This window comes from Doryrhamphus excisus, chromosome 13 (assembly GCF_030265055.1).
Source record: "Doryrhamphus excisus isolate RoL2022-K1 chromosome 13, RoL_Dexc_1.0, whole genome shotgun sequence".
In the NCBI taxonomy this organism is placed as follows: domain Eukaryota; kingdom Metazoa; phylum Chordata; class Actinopteri; order Syngnathiformes; family Syngnathidae; genus Doryrhamphus; species Doryrhamphus excisus.
This window is the reverse complement of record NC_080478.1, coordinates 19885021-19903659: the sequence shown is the minus strand read 5'-3', so window position 1 is coordinate 19903659 and position 18639 is coordinate 19885021. Positions and strand designations below refer to the sequence as shown.

The window sequence follows — 18639 nt, the reverse complement described above, 5'->3', positions numbered from 1 at the left end:
GCTGTGGGGCCTGTGTGCTAACCACTCCTCCACCGTGCAGCCATGTCTAAATAAAAAAAAATGCCCATTTAAAAAAATAAACAGGAAATTTGAAATGACGCTAAAATATATGACCCATGTGTGTAAATCTATCTTTTAGAAGTTTAGGCAAGAATCGATTCCTCGCCGTTTGGGTACCTTGATTACGAAAAATGACCAAGGAATTTTTTTGGTAGAATTCTCACGTGTCATAAGTTGTAGCGTATTACCCACAAGTTGAACACTTCCATACCAAAACTGAATCAAAAGTCAACATTTTGAAAATTCGAGACAAGGTAAAACGAACATAGTGGATACTAACTTCTTCGGTGTGGGGTCATAGAACTTGTACTGATCCATGATCTTCTCCTCTAGTTTCTCCTTCTGACGACGAAGAGCGTTCAGCTTATCACTAACGGAATAAAAGATGAGTAATAATCACATTTTGGTTTGCGTCTTCACAACGTCTGATGGATATCCCAGACGGTGGAGCTTACATGTAGAGCTTCTGTTCCTGGTGGTAGAGCTCTTTGCTCTCCATGCTTCTCTCCAGCAGGGTGTGGTTCTGCTGACCGAGAAGGTTGATCTGACTCAGGAGGTGATGGTTTTCTTCTTCAAGGTTCCCTTTCAGACGACTCAGCAGCTGAACCGACACGCGAGCGTACAGTGTGTGTTAGATCTCAGGTACATCCTGGAACGAGTACCGCAGGTTTGTTACCTCACAGTGGTTGTCTAGTTTTGTCATGGTGATGTCCAAGCCCTGGTGCTTCTCCATGAGGCCGTCGTATTGGGCCATCCAGCGACTTGCTTCCAGCTGAGCCGAGCTTAAGGAGCCCTTCAGTTCGTTCACCCGCTGCTGGAGCTTGTCCGACTGCTCCGACTGCTGGGATTGGCTGTGTGATAGCCTAGACGTTGAAGGGGAATCAGACGATAAAGATACAGGGTTTGACACATTTGAAGGTTAAATAAAAGGCAAATAAAGTAAAGTAACAAAAAAAAGTGTTGCTTTGTTTCTTTGTAATGCCATAATTTTGGTTTCTTTTTCAGTTGCTGCCATGAATTGGAATGGTGAGCATAGCGCTTTTATTGTGAAAATGTTTATCAAAACTTTATTTTATTTTTATCAAACACCTTTTTGTTTCTTTACTTTATTTGTCTTTTATTTAACCTATGATACCGTATGTACCGTAATTTGCACTTTTTTTTCATAGGTTGGCTGTTCCTGCGACTTATACTCCGGAGCGACTTATAAATGAAAAAAGTGTTTATGTTTACATAAACACTGGACACCTTTTGTGTTCATGTTTATTTTTAGTGTAGCTGAATAAGCATTGTGTTAGCATATCTTACACCTATTAGCATGTTCTCTATTCTTTTATTCATGTTAGAACTTGCCTTCCAAGATGACGTAATGTCTGTTTTGGTCAAGTAGTTTGGAAAATTAATTACCCGCAAAAAATGCGACTTATACTCCAGAGCGACTTATGTATGTTTTTTTATACCTAATTATGCATTTTTGGCCTTGTGTGACTTATACTCCAGAGCGACTTATGTATGTTTTTTTCTATCTAATTACGTATTTTTGGCCTTGTGCGACTTATACTTCAATGCTACTTATGTATGTTTTTTTTCTATCTAATTAAGTATTTTTGGCCTTTTGCGACTTATACTCCAATGCCACTTATGTATGTTTTTTTTCTACCTAATTATGTATTTTTGGCCTTTTGAGACTTATACTCCAGTGCGACTTATGTATGTTTTTTTCTATCTAATTACGTATTTTTGGCCTTTTGAGACTTATACTCCAGTGCGACTTATGTATGTTTCTTTCTACCAAATCATGCATTTTTGGCCTTGTGTGACTTATACTCCAGTGTGACTTATGTATGTTTTTTTTCTACCTAATTACGTATTTTTGGCCTTTTGCAACTCATACTTCAGTGCGACTTATGTATGTTTTTTTTCTACCTAATTATGCATTTTTGGCCTTGTGCGACTTATACTCCAGTGCGACTTATGTATGTTTTTCTTTTCTTTTATTAATGTTAGAACTTGCCTTCCAAGATGACGTAATGTCTGTTTTGGTCAAGTAGTTTGGAAAATAAATTACCCGCAAAAATGCGACTTATACTCCAGTGCGACTTATGTATGTTTTTTCTACCTAATGATGCATTTTTGGCCTTTTGTGACTTATACTCCGGAGCGACTTATAGTCCAGAAAATACGGCAATTTATTTATTTATTCATTATTATTATTTATTTATTTTTACAGTTTTGTTGTTTTTTACCGAGTACGGCATCTGACTTGCAAGTCATGTTGCCAGTTTGTATGTTAAAAGTTGAAATACTTAGAAAGCAACTGGCGGGCCGGATTCAAACGCTTGGTGGGCCGCATGTGGCCCCCGGGCCGGAGTTTGCCCATCCCTGATTTAGAGTCACCTCAAATTAGTATAGATAGTAAAAAATTGAGGTGGCTGCGCGACGGTCGAGTGGTTAGCACGCAGGCCTCACAGCTAGGAGACCTGAGTTCAATTCCACCCTCGGTGCATCTCTGAGTGGAGTTTGCATGTTCTCCCCGTGCATGCGTGGGTTTTCTCCGGGTACTCCAGTTTTCCTCCCACATTCCAAAAACATGCTAGGTTAATTAGCCACTCCAAATTGTCCATAGGTATGAATGTGAGTGTGAATGGTTGTTTGTCTATATGTGCCCTGGGATTGGCTGGCCACCAGTCCAGGGTGTACCCCGCCTCTCGCCCCAAGAAGACAGCTGGTGACGACCCTCGTGAGGATAAGCGGTAGAAAATGAATGAACATTATTCCAACAGTAAAATATGGTGGTGGTAGTGTGATGGTCTGGGACTGTTTTGCTGCATCAGGACCTGGAAGACTCACTGTGATAAATGGAACCATGAATTATTGTTAAACTGTTCGCGAATATGTGCCCTGTGATTGGCTGGCCACCAGTCCAGGGTGTACCCCGCCTCTCGCCCCAAGAAGACAGCTGGGATAGGCTCCAGCCCCCACCGCCACCCTTATGACAATAATCGTCAGAAAATGAATGAATATTTCTATACCTATCCACGTCCGCTTTCAGCTGAAGGTTCTCTTGCTGCAGGAGTCGGTTCTTCTGGTGCTCGAGGTTGAGCTCCTCTCTCTCCTTCTGACCGCGTCCTTCTAGCTCCTCCCATTTCTCCTTCTGCTGTAACAAGGTGCAATACCTGCAGAAAGCCCCAGATTAAAATTAAATATTCAAATCGTCACTGGTGCTACAGCGTACCCAAATTAGTACTTCCACTGGCTGAGTTTGATGCCTACCTTTCTACGCTAGCTTAGCGGCACCATAAGGAGAAACATGGCATTGAACTGCAAATGCGTACTTATTACCGACTACTACATTTCCCATCTTACTTGTTGTGTGTTGCTCTGTGTTCGCTCTCTAGCGCCCTCTGCTTGACTTTCAGAGCGGTGTGTTGAGCGATCAGGTGCTCATACTCCTGCGCCTGCCTCTCGTGGACGCTCAGCAGGCGCTCGTGGTCGTCGAGGACACTTTCTCGCCCTCGCCAGGCCTCCTCACGCTGTCTCTGCCACGACTCCACCTCGGTCTCCAAGGCGCTGACTTGGCCCTGCAGCACGGCATTTTGGGCCATGAGAGACGCACTCTGGGAGGACAGCGTGGAGTTTTCCACCTAGGAAGCAATAACATCCATTCAATTCCGATCCAGGAACGGGGACGTGTTATGATTAGTGGGAACGTGTATACCTGAAGTTTGGCTGTCTGAGTATGTAGAGACGTATTCTGCTCCTGCAGAGTGGCAGTGTGCCGCTGCAGCGTTGCCATCTGACTGTTCAGTGAGGTGTTCTGGTTCTCCAGTTGTTTCAGCTGATCCTTCAACAAACGGCTCTGGGTCTGAAGCGAGGCGTTCTATCGATAACAGTGGCAACGTTAGCAATTATGGAAGACGCAACATTGTCATAATATAGCTGATAAAATGCATAAAAATGGCTATTTGCATGTTCTCCCCGTGCATGCGTGGGTTTTCTCCGGGTACTCCGGTTTCCTCCCACATTCCAAAAACATGCTAGGTTAATTAGCCACTCCAAATTGTCCATAGGTATGAATGTGAGTGTGAATGGTTGTTTGACTATATGTGCCCTGTGATTGGCTGGCCACCTCGCCCGAAGACAGCTGGTGATAACCCTCGTGAGGATAAGCGGTAGAAAATGAATGAACATTATTCCAACAGTAAAATATGGTGGTGGTAGTGTGATGGTCTGGGACTGTTTTGCTGCATCAGGACCTGGAAGACTCACTGTGATAAATGGAACTATGAATTATTGTGAATATGCAAATATGGGCTGCACGGCTGACAAGTGGTTAGAACACAGACCTCACAGGTAGGAGACCAGGGTTCAATTCCACCCTCGGCCATCTCTGTGTGGAGTTTGCATGTTCTCCCCGTGCATGCGTGGGTTTTCCCCGGGTACTCCGGTTTCCTCCCACATTCCAAAAACATGCTAGGTTAATTAGCCACTCCAAATTGTCCATAGGTATGAATGTGAGTGTGAATGGTTGTTTGTCTATATGTGCCCTGTGATTGGCCGGCCACCAGTCCAGGGTGTACCCCGCCTCTCGCCCCAAGACAGCCGGTGACGACCGTCGTGAGGATAAGCGGTAGAAAATGAATGAACATTATTCCAACAGTAAAATATGGTGGTGGTAGTGTGATGGTCTGGGACTGTTTTGCTGCATCAGGACCTGGAAGACTCACTGTGATAAATGGAACTATGAATTATTGTGAATATGCAAATATGGGCTGCACGGCTGACAAGTGGTTAGAACACAGACCTCACAGGTAGGAGACCAGGGTTCAATTCCACCCTCGGCCATCTCTGTGTGGAGTTTGCATGTTCTCCCCGTGCATGCGTGGGTTTTCCCCGGGTACTCCGGTTTCCTCCCACATTCCAAAAACATGCTAGGTTAATTAGCCACTCCAAATTGTCCATAGGTATGAATGTGAGTGTGAATGGTTGTTTGTCTATATGTGCCCTGTGATTGGCCGGCCACCAGTCCAGGGTGTACCCCGCCTCTCGCCCCAAGACAGCCGGTGACGACCGTCGTGAGGATATAAGCGGTAGAAAATGAATGAACATTATTCCAACAGTAAAATATGGTGGTGGTAGTGTGATGGTCTGGGACTGTTTTGCTGCATCAGGGCCTGGAAGACTCACTGTGATAAATGGAACCATGAATTATTGTGAATATGCAAATATGGGCTGCACGGCTGATGAGTGGTTAGAGCGCAGACCTCACAGCTAGGAGACCAGGGTTCAATTCCACCCTCGGCCATCTCTGTGTGGAGTTTGCATGTTCTCCCCGTGCATGCGTGGGTTTTCTCCGGGTACTCCGGTTTCCTCCCACATATTATAATTATTATTATATTATTATTATTAACAATACTAGTATAATAGTAATAATAACAATAATGATAAAAGTATGTATTCAAGACTGGCATGATGACCAGAGAGCTACGTTCCAATCATAAACTGTAAAAGGTTCCTAAAATATTGTGACACTTAATAGGTTATTACTCAGGCCATATTACTTAAAAAAAATATATATACATTATTTTTTTTAAATTGTGCAATAAAACAATAACAAATAATTTTTTAAATATTTGCAAAAATTAATCATATTTTTAATGACCTCTCATGGCCCACCTGCAGTACCGCCACGGCCCACCAGGGGGCCGCGGCCCACACTTTGGGAATGAATCACTGGTCTAGTAGTAGATGGCAGAACAAATGCATGAGTGGTCGTTTTAACTTGGGCACCCGAAGGCAACTGAAACATTCATTCAGCAACCATGCCGTGATTTGATTGACGGGCTCAATAATAATAAAAAAATTATAATAATTAAAAAAAATAACCTACACTCTTTTCTACGTCAATCAGATGATCTTTGATATGGAGCAGCTCAGTCGTGGCCGAGTCTCGTCGCTCATCTCCTCTGGAGAACCCTTGCATGTTGAGCTTTTCTCCTTGATGGACAACCTAAGGTAGAACATACTCATTCATTTCATGAGACCTAACCCTCTTAATCCTTCCTACTACTCTTATATCAAGTGTACATGAAATATGAACATTCATAAAATAAATGAAGTTACTAGTCAATGAATAAACAGACAGGAAGCTGAAGGTTTCACTTACAGCGGCTCGCTCCGCCCGTAGCGTTTTGTTGTGTGCGTTAATCTCTTCCAGTTTCTTTTCCAGACCGGATATCTTCTCATCTTTCATCTTCAGCGCCTGTTGGACCGTTTCCTCCAGTCGGGATTCAAGCAGCTTGTACTTGCTGACACACACACACACACACACACACACACACACACACACACACACACACACACACACACACACACACACACACACACATTTATCATTATCAGAGCGATACAACTGTGATAATTTTATTTTTATTTTTAAAAATAGTCTCAAGACCCACCTATTTAATTTGGTTTTTAACTCGTGCTCTTAAAAATAATTACTTTTAACCTTTTTAACTTGACTTTTATCTAATTTTATACCCTATACCTTTTGTTTTGGCTCTTAAATGTTTTTTTACACATACTTAATTTAGTTTTTATTAGTGTTCTTATATATTTTACTTTTTATGTCATTATTTCTATATTCTTATTTTATATTTTTATCCCATATATCCAGTGTTTCCTCAGTGGGGGGCCCTCTGCGCTGGGGGCTGGGGTGTCTCGTCTCGTGGGGCTCACCGGCTGGAGTGGGTGTGGGCTCTGTGGCGTGTGTGTGTGTGTGTGTGCGAGCGTGTGTGTGTGTGTGTGTCTTGTTGTGTTTTTTCCACATGTAAAGCACTTTGTGTTACATTTTATGTATGAAAAGTGGCTACAAATAAAGTTTGCTTGATTGATTGACAAGATCCATGTTGTTCTAAAATATCTTTGGTAGTGTTGTTACATTATTGATATTGCTATATTATCATATTGTCGACAAAATCAGGGGAAAAAAAATTGGAAACAGGATGGCTTTGGAAGAGGGAATATTACGGTACTTTCCTTTTTGCTTTTGTTTACTTATTTTGCTAAAACAACTCTATGGAATAAGTTGGTAACATTGTCTTACATTGTAGTATTTACCTACGTAGATACATATATATATTGATACATTGTTCACAGGATACTTTTGGGGGCTAAAATCCAGATTATAATCATTAATTAACAAATTCAAGTCAACACATTAACATCTCATTAATCCTTAGATGCATAAGTGGGTCAAAAATGACCCGGTCAGGTTGTTTTCTTGAAATATCTTCGTAATAAATTTTTTTTAGCATTTCATATTCCAGGTATTCCTCAAAAAACATGTTTTGATATCATACCATTCACATTTTTAACTTACTGTTTATACATTTTAAGAAATTTTAGTTTTTGTGTTACTACCCCAACCTTCCATAAGTGGGTCAAAAATGACCCGGTCAGGTTGTTTTCTTGAAATATAATTTTTATTAAAAAAAATTTATCATTTCATATTCCAGGTATTCCTCAAAAAACATATTTTTGATATCATGCCGTTCACATTTTTAACTTACCTTTTATATATTTTAAGAAATTTTAGTTTTTGTGTTACTACCCCAACCTTCCATAAGTGGGTCAAAAATGACCCGGTCAGGTTGTTTTCTTGAAATATCTTTGTAATGAAAATTTTTCATCATTTCATATTCCAGGTATTCCTCAAAAAACATATTTTTGATATCATGCCGTTCACATTTTTAACTTATGTTTTATAAATTTTAAGAAATTTTAGTTTTTGTGTTACTACCCCAACCTTCCATAAGTGGGTCAAAAATGACCCGGTCAGGTTGTTTTCTTGAAATATCTTCGTAATGAATTTTTTTTTTATCATTTCATATTTCAGGTATTCCTCAAAAAACATGTTTTTGATATCATGCCATTCAGATTTTTAACTTATTTTTATACATTTTAAGAAATTTGAGTTTTTGTGTTACTACCCCAACCTTCCATAAGTGGGTCAAAAATGACCTGGTCAGGTTGTTTTCTTGAAATATCTTTGTCATGAAAATTTTTTATCATTTCATATTCCAGGTATTCCTCAAAAAACATGTTTTTGATATCATGCCATTCACATTTTTAACTTATTTTTATATATTTTAAGAAATTTTAGTTTTTGTGTTACTACCCCAACCTTCCATAAGTGGGTCAAAAATGACCCGGTCAGGTTGTTTTCTTGAAATATAATTTTTATTAAAAAAATTTTATCATTTCATATTCCAGGTATTCCTCAAAAAACATATTTTTGATATCATGCCGTTCACATTTTTAACTTACCTTTTATACATTTTAAGAAATTTTAGTTTTTGTGTTACTACCCCAACCTTCCATAAGTGGGTCAAAAATGACCCGCATGCATTTTCTATGGAATCCAATAAGAACCTTTGATTCTTATCAACTCCTAAATATAATACTAAATATCATACAAGTGATTATTCCTAACCAAAATGGCAAAATTGTCATAAAAAGGCATTGATTCTAGTATGGGTGATTTTTGAGCCCCTTATGGAAGAGTGTAGGGTCCAGTCACTCGTGCATCTAAGGGTTAACAGGGACTTGGTCGTGTATTGCGTCATTTTAAAAAGGTACCGTACCTGTCCTCCAGGGTGAGCTCCTGCTGCAAAAGTCTTTCTCGGTTCAGTCCAACCTTCTCCAGTTCTTCACAGAGTCTCTCTAACTCAACACTGTTCTGCTGGACGCTCAGTTTCTCTGACACCAACTCCTGCACATGAGAAGATCAATGATACGTAACTACAATTACCATTTTCTATACCGCTTATCCTCATTGGGGTCGCAGATATGCTGGAGCCTATCCCAGCTGTCTTCTTGGGGCGAGAGGCGGGGTACACCCTGGACTGGTGGCCAGCCAATCACAGGGCACATGTAGACAAACAACCATTCACACTCACATTCATACCTATGGACAATTTGGAGTCGCTAATTAACCTAGCATGTTTTTGGAATGTGGGAGGAAACCGGAGTACCCGGAGAAACAGGCAGAACATGCAAACTCCACACAGAGGTGGTGGAATTGAACCCGGGTCTCCTAGCTGTGAGGTCTGCGCGCTAACCACTCGTCCGCCGTGCAGCCCATATTTGCACATTAACAATAATTCATGGTTCCATTTATCACAGTGAGTCTTCCAGGTCCTGATGCAGCAAAACAGTCCCAGACCATCACACTACCACCACCATATTTTACTGTTGGAATCATGTTCATTCATTTTCTACCGCTTAACCTCACGAGGGTCGTCACCAGCTGTCTTTGGGTGAGAGGCGTGTTTTTGGAAGTACCCGGAGAAAACCCACGCATGCACGGGGAGAACACGCAAACTCCACACAGAGATGGACGAGGGTGGAATTGAACCCGGGTCTCCTAGCTGTGAGGTCTGAGCGCTAACCACTCGCACGCCGTGTAGCCCATATTTGCACATTAACAATAATTCATGGTTCCATTTATCACAGTGAGTCTTCCAGGCCCTGATGCAGCAAAACAGTCCCAGACCATCACACTACCACCACCATATTTTACTGTTGGAATCATGTTCATTCATTTTCTACCGCTTATCCTCACTAAGGTTTCGGGTATGCTGGAGCCTATCACAGCTGTGTTCGGGCGAGAGGCGGGGTCCACCCTGGACTGGTGGCCAGCCAATCACAGGGCACATATAGACAAACAACCATTCACACTCACATTCATACCTATGGACAATTTGGAGTGGCTAATTAACCTAGCATGTTTTTGGAATGTGGGAGGAAACCGGAGTACCCGGAGAAAACCCAGAGATGGCAGAGGGTGGAATTGAACGCGGGTCTCCTAGCTGCGAGGCCTGCGTGCTAACCACTCGACCACCGTGCAGCCCTTAAATATTACTTCATTCATTCATTGTCACTGTCCCGTGAGAGTTGAAGACCTCAGCTGGATGAAGCTACCAGGACCATCAACGCTTTGTCCTCCTTACCTCTCTCAGTGTAGCCAAAGTTCTCTTGTCAATGGTCGCTTGCTTCTGGAGCTCCTTGTGTTCCCTTTCCAGCTCCTTGGCCTTGACTGCCACCTCCTTCAGCCTATCGACTTCTTTGCTCAGAGCCTGGACCTCCTTCTGGACCACAGCCAATTGAGCGGCTTTCTCCTCCAGCTCCGTCTCCTTGTTGTCCAGGAGCAGTCTGATCCTCCAGCTCTCCTTCTCCAGGTGCTTCCTACTATTCTCAGACTCATCCAGATCCAGTTGAAGCTTCCTCCTCTCCGCGTCGCCCTCCTCTCTCCTCCTCCGCTCCTGACTGAGCTCCTCTATTTCCTTCCTCAGCTCCTCCAGCCTACTCGAGGCTCCCTGCTTTTCTCTCTGGAGTTCTTCTCTCTCCTCTTTAAACGTTTCGACATGGACCTCCAAGTGATGCTTCTCCTGGTGAAGTGTGGCAACGTTTGCTTCCAGTCTCTCCGCTCTCTTCCTCTCTCCTTGCAACTCCACTCCGACCTCCTCGAACCTGCTCTGCAGCTCTTGCAGTTTTTTCTGCACCTCCCGATTTTCCTCCTGTTGCTTCGCCAGGAGAGCCGAAGAGGAACGCAGGTTTTCCAGAGTGCAGCGGAGATCCAGGTTCTCCTTGGTGAGGACGCCGTTGTCTGGTCCTTGTCTGTCTGCCTTCAGTTGCTGAAGCCCTTGCTGGGCGTCCGCTGCCTCCCGTTGCAGTCTGTGCAACTCCTGCTCCAAGGAAGACACCTGCTTCTCCAGAAACTCCGAACGCTCACTGCACGTACGCAGAGATGCCACCTGGGGGGGCAAAGACGTCAACGAGCACCTTTGAGTCAGCAGGAAGTACGTTTTGTCGATGACGCGCATTCGATTACCTCTCTGTTGAGAGCGTCCCGGTTTCTCTCCAGCCGCGCCACCTCCCTCTCCACCTCATCGCATCTTCCCGCCCGGTCCCTCAGCCGCTCTTCCTCTTCTTGGGAAACCTTCAGTTGAATTTCCAAGCTAGCCAAGCGAGCGCTGGTGTCCGTAATTCCCTGGTGCAGGAGGCGGTTCTCTGCCTCCACTTCCCGGACCCTCGCCTCGCTGTCGGCTTGAGCGCGCTCACGGAGCGAGACCACCGCCTCGGAGAGATGTTGCCTCTGGCTCTCCAATTCGGAAATCTGTTGGAATATCGTCGATATAAGCCGGAGCCATTTTAAGTTGCAACAACATCTGAGCGTCATTTACCTGTCGGTCTTTGTCCGCTCTCAGGGCATGCATGTCTCGTTCCAGATTGTGTTTTTCCTTTAATAATTCCTCTCCAAGAGACTCCATGTCTTGATTGGTCAGTTTCTCCTGGTCCAGCAAGCCTTGGAGATGCTCCAACTGCAACATCGAGATCAAGAGTTAGGAGGCCGGACTCAGAACAGGCAGTTTGTTCCGTGTCGGACTGTGACAATTTGAATGCATCCCATAATCAGTTCCCAGTTCCACAAGGACTCCAAAAGGAGTAGGAAGAAGCAAAGCTTATTAAATCCTACCCCTCCATCTGGTACTTTTACAATCAGTAACTGTTACATTTGTTCACTTCCTGCTTTCCTAATATAGTTTAAGTTTTTTTTTATAAATGCCTACATTTTTTATCATTATTTTGATATTTTATATTATTATTTTATATTATAAAATTATTGTTATAAATTTTTTATGACATTTTTTATATTATTATTATTTTAAATTTTTTTACGTTTTATTTAATTTTATTTTTGTAACGTCAAAAGAGTAAAAAAAAACATTTTTATTATTATAATTTTTTTTATAGTTTTGAATGCATCCCATAATCAGTTCCCAGTTCCACATGTCCAAAAGGAGTAGGAAGAAGCAAAGCTTATTAAATCCTACCCCATCCATCTGGTACTTTTACAATCAGTAACTGTTACATTTGTTCACTTCCTGCTTTCCTAATATAGTTTAAGTTTTTTTTATAAATGCATACATTTTTTATTATTATTTTGATATTTTATATTATTATTTTATATAATAAAATTATTGTTATAAATTTGTTTATTACATTATTTTTATATTATTATTTTTTAATTTTTTACGTTTTATTTTATTTTTGTAACGTCAAAGGAGTAAAAAAAAATTTTTTTATTATTATAATTTTTTTTATAGTTTTCAATGCATCCCATAATCAGTTCCCAGTTCCACATGTCCAAAAGGAGTAGGAAGAAGCAAAGCTTATTAAATCCTACCCCTCCATCTGGTACTTTTACAATCAGTAACTGCTACATTTGTTCACTTCCTGCTTTCCATAATACAGTTTAAGTTTTTTTTTGCAATTAGGCAATTAACCTAGCATGTTTTTGGAATGTGGGAGGAAACCGGAGTACCCGGAGAAAACCCACGCATGCACGAGGAGAACGTGCAAACTCCACACAGAGATGGCCGAGGGTGGAATTGAACTCGGGTCCTCTAGCTGTGAGGTCTGCGAGCTAACCACTCGACCGCCGTGCAGCCTGCTTTTATAGTTACTACCCCATATTTCCACACAATAAGTATTATAGTAATTGAGCTCTTCCTGGTGATCATATTTCTCCTCTCTTCAAAGTAAAAGCAATGTTTTTTTTTTTGTTTTATTTTGTGAAAATAACCGGACGTTGCTCACTAGCTAGCTTAAATTTTGCTGAATTTGTCCAAACTAAATTGTAAACAAACAAATAAATAACACTCAGGATCTAAACGGGCACTTTCTCACCTGATTAAAAAAATAATCTCAATAAAGTTATGTATTTAAAGAGTTTAGAGCAAAAGTGAAATGGGTTCGGGTAGGAGAGCAATGCATTGTGGGTTATGTAGTACGCTGTAGTGTAAAGGCTTTGCATACTGATGGATCGGGTATGCAGTATAGATGTGATTAGTATGGGCATGGAATTATGTAGTACTTAGTATGCGGTTTCCGTGTCTGACCTCCGACGGTCTTTCAAGTTCAAGCTCCCTACCTTCTTGCTGAGACCCTGCTTTTCCCGGTCCAGCACTTGAGCGTGGAGCTGCTTCTCCTGCAGGAGGTGATTATCTTCTTTCAGTCTCTCAACCGTGACTTGAAGCTCCCCGTTCTCCTTTTCCAGCTTCAAAACCCGGCTGGAGACACACTCATTGAGCTCGTGTACAAACGACTTCCGAGCTGCAGAAGAAGCAAAATATGAAGGAATCACCAGGAAAACGAAGAAATGTTCTCCTGAAGGAGAAACCAGAACCAAAGAACAAAAAAGTGTCTTACTCTCGGAGCTGCAGTTCTCCTGGTTTTTGGTCAGCTGTTCCAGTTCCCAGCCAAGATGAGCCGATTCGTTCATACTTTGTTTCTGCCCAATCTCTAGCAGCATGTTCTCCTCCACCAGCTCCTCCAGCCTGCGACGCTCATTGTCCCTCACCTGCATGGAACATACAAATAGACATAAAATGTCCACAGCATTGTTCTCCACAGCACGGTCTAATGTCAGCTTATTGTTGTGATTTGGCAAAGTTTAGCTACTTTATCACAAATCTGTAATTTTCCATGTAGAAATGTCCATAAATGACATGAATTCAAGGAGACCAGGGTTCAATTCCACCCTCGGCCATCTCTGTGTGGAGTTTGCATGTTCTCCCCGTGCATGCGTGGGTTTTCTCCGGGTACTCCGGTTTCCTCCCACATTCCAAAAACATGCTAGGTTAATTAGCCACTCCAAATTGTCCATAGGTATGAATGTGAGTGTGAATGGTTGTTTGTCTATATGTGCCCTGTGATTGGCTGGCCACCAGTTCAGGGTGTACCCCGCCTCTCGCCCCAAGAAGACAGCTGGGATAGGCTCCAGCACCCCCCCCCCACACCCTTGTGAGGATAAGCAGTAGAAAATGAATAATTGATTCCAACAGTAAAATATGGTGGTGGTAGTGTGATGGTCTGGGACTGTTTTGCTGCATCAGGGCCTGGAAGACTCACTGTGATAAATGGAACCATGAATTATTGTTAATATGCAAATATGGGCTGCACGGCGGACGAGTGGTTAGTGCACAGGCCTCACAGCTAGGAGACTCAAGTTCAATTCCACCCTCGGCCATCTCTGTGTGGGTTTTCTCCGGGTACTTCGGTTTCCTTCCACATTCCAAAAACATGCTAGGTTAATTAGCGACTCCAAATTGTCCATAGGTATGAATGTGAGTGTGAATGGTTGTTTGTCTATATGTGCCCTGTGATTGGCTGGCCACCAGTCCAGGGTGTACCCCGCCTCTCGCCCCAAGAAGACAGCTGGTGACGACCCTCGTGAGGATAAGCGGTAGAAAATGAATGAACATGATTCCAACAGTAAAATATGGTGGTGGTAGTGTGATGGTCTGGGACTGTTTTGCTGCATCAGGACCTGGAAGACTCACTGTGATAAATGGAACCATGAATTATTGTTAAACTGTTCACAAATATGGGCTGCACGGTGGACGAGTGATTCTCCGGGTACTCCGGTTTCCTCCCACATTCCAAAAACATGCTAGGTTAATTAGCCACTCCAAATTGTCCATAGGTATGAATGTGAGTGTGAATGGTTGTTTGTCTATATGTGCCCTGTGATTGGCTGGCCACCAGTCCAGGGTGTACCCCGCCTCTCGCCCCAAGAAGACAGCTGGGATAGGCTCCAGCGACCCTCGTGAGAATAAGCGTTAGAAAATGAATGAATGAATTCCTACCATTTCCAGGTCGTGTATTTTAGCTCGTAGCAGCAGGTTGTCTTTCTCCAAAGTGTGAACTTTATCACAGCGCCCTCTGGAGACCGACAGTTGCTCCTCCAGCAATATCTTGGTCTCCATCAGGGTCAAGTTGTCCTCACGAAGCTCCTAAGTGATACATGAATTTATTTAAAGTTTGGATTATTGTTTTCATGCAGGAATAATGAAATATATCACCATTTTTTTTACCTCCATTCTGGCCTTGTAGAAGTGAACATCGTTGAGCTTCTCTTTACATCGAGTCAATTCTGTTTCTAGTCGGTCAACCCGAGCCGTTTTCTCCCTCAGGGAGTCAACCTCGTCGCGGTACACTCGCACCGAACGCGCCTCACAAGACAGCGACTGGTTCTGAAGCACATGGAGAAACACGTGGACTTGATTTCTTCATGGTGCAGGAAAGCTACAGTGGAATCAAACTAGGACGCCATAAACGGACGTACATCGTTTCATGACGTAGACCAGGGGTGCTCACACTTTTTCAGCATGCGAGCTACTTTTAAAATGACCGAGTCAAAATGATCTACCCACTACAAAAATGCAAAACATCTATTTATTTTCAAATGTATTGAGGATTATTTGTACGTACAATGTATGTTGATGTACCTTACATAACCAAATGAGCCAATATTGCAAAACACACATAATTAACTATTAACATTTTTTGTAATTACCTGAGTTTACTTTGATGACTTGCACTGAATTGAACCAGCCAGGGATGCATAGTCCGGACAGTAGCTGCTGATAGCCAGCCTCAAGCACACTTCCAAATGTTTATCAGTCATGGATAATATCCGTATCATAATATCCGTATAATATTCCATATCCGTATGGAAGTGATATGTTTTTGCCTTTTTACTTGGTCCAGTTTTTGCCTTTTTACTTGGTCCAGCTCCTTCACTCATTTTAGTGACCATAAACTTTAGCGAGGGCTTAAAATCTGACGCAATTCGCCGACTAGCTTAGCACTTTGCATCGTTGTTTACGCATGAGCGGTGACCTAAAGGTCAAAATTCAGTTGTCATCTGACTGGTTGTCCTGTATGTCAATCAAGTAACGGGGATGGATGATAGGCTGACATCGTAAGTTCTGCTGCACTTAGAGACGTTGTTTGATTTGATTGGTCGCCCGAAGGGCAACATTCAGTTGTCATCTGAATGGCTGCCCTGTATGTCAATCAAGTGACGGCATTGATGCTGGGATGATATTTTTTTAATGTCACGCCGCGATCGACCAGCGATCGACCAGTACCACCTCCGCGATCGACCGGTAGATCGCGATCGACTTAATGAGCACCCCTGACGTAGAGTACCGTATACTTGTGTACTGTATACTTGTGTACTGTATAGTTGCAATGACGCTGACCTCCTGTTTAAGTCGCTGAAGCTCCTGATCCAGACGCTCCACCTCGTGTCGGGAATCCATCAACTGCTCCGTTTTCTCCTCCCTGCACAAAAGACGGCTCCAATCATCTCCGGCCTCGTGTCGTGGTTTTATGAAGTCAGCTTTAAAAGACGACGGAGTTCCGGACTCACAGTTCTTGTCTGTTTCGGCGAAGCTTGGCCTTCGTGTCGGCCAGCTCCACTGACAAATGTTGCTTTTCTTCTTTGGTGAGGTTGGTTACGGTCAAGGCTGGTCCGCCGTTATTCACGACAACACCTCCAGGACTGGTGCCTTGCTCCGGGCTGCGTATTGGTCTTTCCTGGGGGTGCAGGCTGGACAGGTAGTCCCTCTCGTTGGTGAGATCCACAATCACCTATGAAGGACATGAAAATTATCATTCAAAATTCTACTTCCTTATCCGATATTTGTAACATGACGTATCTCCTGTGGTGGAATAAATGCATATGTTTTGTATATAGCATTTTTTTATATGTGGGAAAAAAATCTGATACTGATATCGAATTTTTATGCTGATATCGAGCCGATAAGTATCAGTAGCGGTAATTATCAGACATCCCTGGGGTCCTCTCATCCATCTCTAATTTTGGGTTCCACCTCGCTACCAATGCTAACAATATTGTTGTATTTATATATTATATTGTATATTATGTAACACTAAAATCTGCTGTGTTTATACTAATAATCATGAGCAAAAAAATTGAAATATTGAGAAAATCCTAGTAAAAAGTACTGCATTTGTATCTGTACTTAGTATCAGATCATCATCAAAAGTTGCCGTATAATACTATAAAAATATTGTGTTAAGTGTAAGACAGATATCCCTCCGCCTGGCTAACTTCCTGGTAGCCGATATCGCATTTTTATGCTGGTATCGGCCCGATAATTATCAGTAGCGGTAATTATCAGAATTTTTGTGTTTGCAGCGTTTGGAATAATAAAGAATATGAATTAGTTTTCATGTTATTCCTGTGGTGGAATAAATGCATATGTTTTGTATGCAGCATTTTTTCATATCGGGGGAAAAAAAATCTGATACCGATATCAAATTTTTATGCTGATATCGTGCTGATAATTATCAGTAGCGGTAATTATCAGACATCCCTGGGGTCCTCTCATCCATCTCTAATTTTGGGTTCCATCTTGGGTTCCACCTCGCTACCAACGCTAACAATATTGTTGTATTTATATATTATATTGTATATTATGTAACACTAAAATCTGCTGCGTTTATACTAATAATTATGAGCAAAAAAATTAAAATATTGAGAAAATCCTAGTATAAAGTACTGCATTTGTATCTGTACTTAGTATCAGATGATCATCAAAAGTTGCTGTATGATACTATAAAAATATTATGTTAAGTGTAAGACCGATATCCCTCCGCCTGGCTAACTTCCTGGTAGCTTGGCTAACAGTTTTAGCTTTTGTTTTTATTTTGTTTTTTATGGTGTTTGTGTGTTTTGAGTTTTGGATCATTTTTGTCTTTGCGGCATTTGGAATTAAAAAGAATATTAATGAGTTTTTCCTCTTCATATTAATCTTTGACAGTTTTTTTTCCCAACGTCGTTACCTCACTGGCCTTGTCTCTTTGCTCAATCAGTTGCCGTAGCGATGCAGCCATGCTGCGTGACAGCGGTTCCAGCTCTTCCTGTCCAAGTCCTGCTCCTTCCTCCAGCCACGAAAGGTCAAGAACATTCTGCCGGTTGTGGGTCACCTGAAAAACACACTTTCATGTGACTACAGTAATGGTGGTTCCCTTATGGTGGCAGGAACCCTTAGGGGAAAAAGTCTGGACAATCAGAACACTTGAAGTGGTCTGGGCTCTACTGACCTCCTGGATGTGAGACACAATGGCTGCCTGGGTCCCGATGTCCAGCAGTTTGATCTTCTCGATCATCTCCTCCTTACGTTCGCACTGGGGATTCACAAACACCTCAAAAGGTTAAAAACATGGGCAGAAAGGGTGAAGACCGTATGGGAAATGGAGTTATTCGTCATAGTTAACACGTCAGGGTGGCCTGACACGATATTTCCCATCCCTCCATTCACCGACTGCTCCCATCCTTCCTGTTTCATGAAACCAGTCGAACAAAATAACGGAAAAAGACGAGAGCAGGGAGTGTTCAATGCTGTCCATTATTGACAGAAACACCACAGAGCTTTATGGTAATGGTAATGGTTTTATTTTATTTGAACATGCATCAGATTAGTAACTGTCAGTAACTGTTACATTTGTTCACTTCCTGCCTTTCTAATATAATTTAAGTTTTTTTTATTTTTTGTATTTAAAAAAAATGTTTTTATTTTTTTTTATTTTAATTTTTTTATGGCTTTATTTCATTTGAACATGCATCAGATTACAATTGAGTGCATCCCATAATCATTTCCCAGTTCCACATGTCCAAAAGGAGTAGGAAGAAGCAAA

At 42.1% G+C, this 18639-nt stretch overlaps 1 protein-coding gene across 2 annotated transcripts in view; it reads right to left on the bottom strand.

The window, feature by feature from the left end:
- LOC131140048 (protein Daple-like) overlaps positions 1 to 18639 on the bottom strand; it is a 48762-nt gene that overhangs the window by 14701 nt on the left and 15422 nt on the right. For both annotated transcript variants that reach the window (XR_009132338.1, XM_058090118.1), the window contains exons 6-25: positions 18046 to 18129; positions 17785 to 17928; positions 16346 to 16566; positions 16176 to 16257; positions 15003 to 15161; positions 14775 to 14921; positions 13336 to 13486; positions 13058 to 13239; positions 11307 to 11444; positions 10955 to 11239; positions 10074 to 10877; positions 8706 to 8833; positions 6227 to 6368; positions 5951 to 6070; positions 3779 to 3940; positions 3427 to 3704; positions 3093 to 3236; positions 737 to 923; positions 516 to 661; positions 341 to 430 (exon numbers count right to left, since the gene is read on the bottom strand). Coding sequence is in view for 1 of the 2 variants with exons in the window: in XM_058090118.1 (XP_057946101.1) it covers positions 341 to 430; positions 516 to 661; positions 737 to 923; positions 3093 to 3236; positions 3427 to 3704; positions 3779 to 3940; positions 5951 to 6070; positions 6227 to 6368; positions 8706 to 8833; positions 10074 to 10877; positions 10955 to 11239; positions 11307 to 11444; positions 13058 to 13239; positions 13336 to 13486; positions 14775 to 14921; positions 15003 to 15161; positions 16176 to 16257; positions 16346 to 16566; positions 17785 to 17928; positions 18046 to 18129 (3794 nt within the window). In the remaining variant the exon portion in view is untranslated. The remainder of the gene's footprint in view (positions 1 to 340; positions 431 to 515; positions 662 to 736; positions 924 to 3092; positions 3237 to 3426; positions 3705 to 3778; positions 3941 to 5950; positions 6071 to 6226; positions 6369 to 8705; positions 8834 to 10073; positions 10878 to 10954; positions 11240 to 11306; positions 11445 to 13057; positions 13240 to 13335; positions 13487 to 14774; positions 14922 to 15002; positions 15162 to 16175; positions 16258 to 16345; positions 16567 to 17784; positions 17929 to 18045; positions 18130 to 18639) is intronic.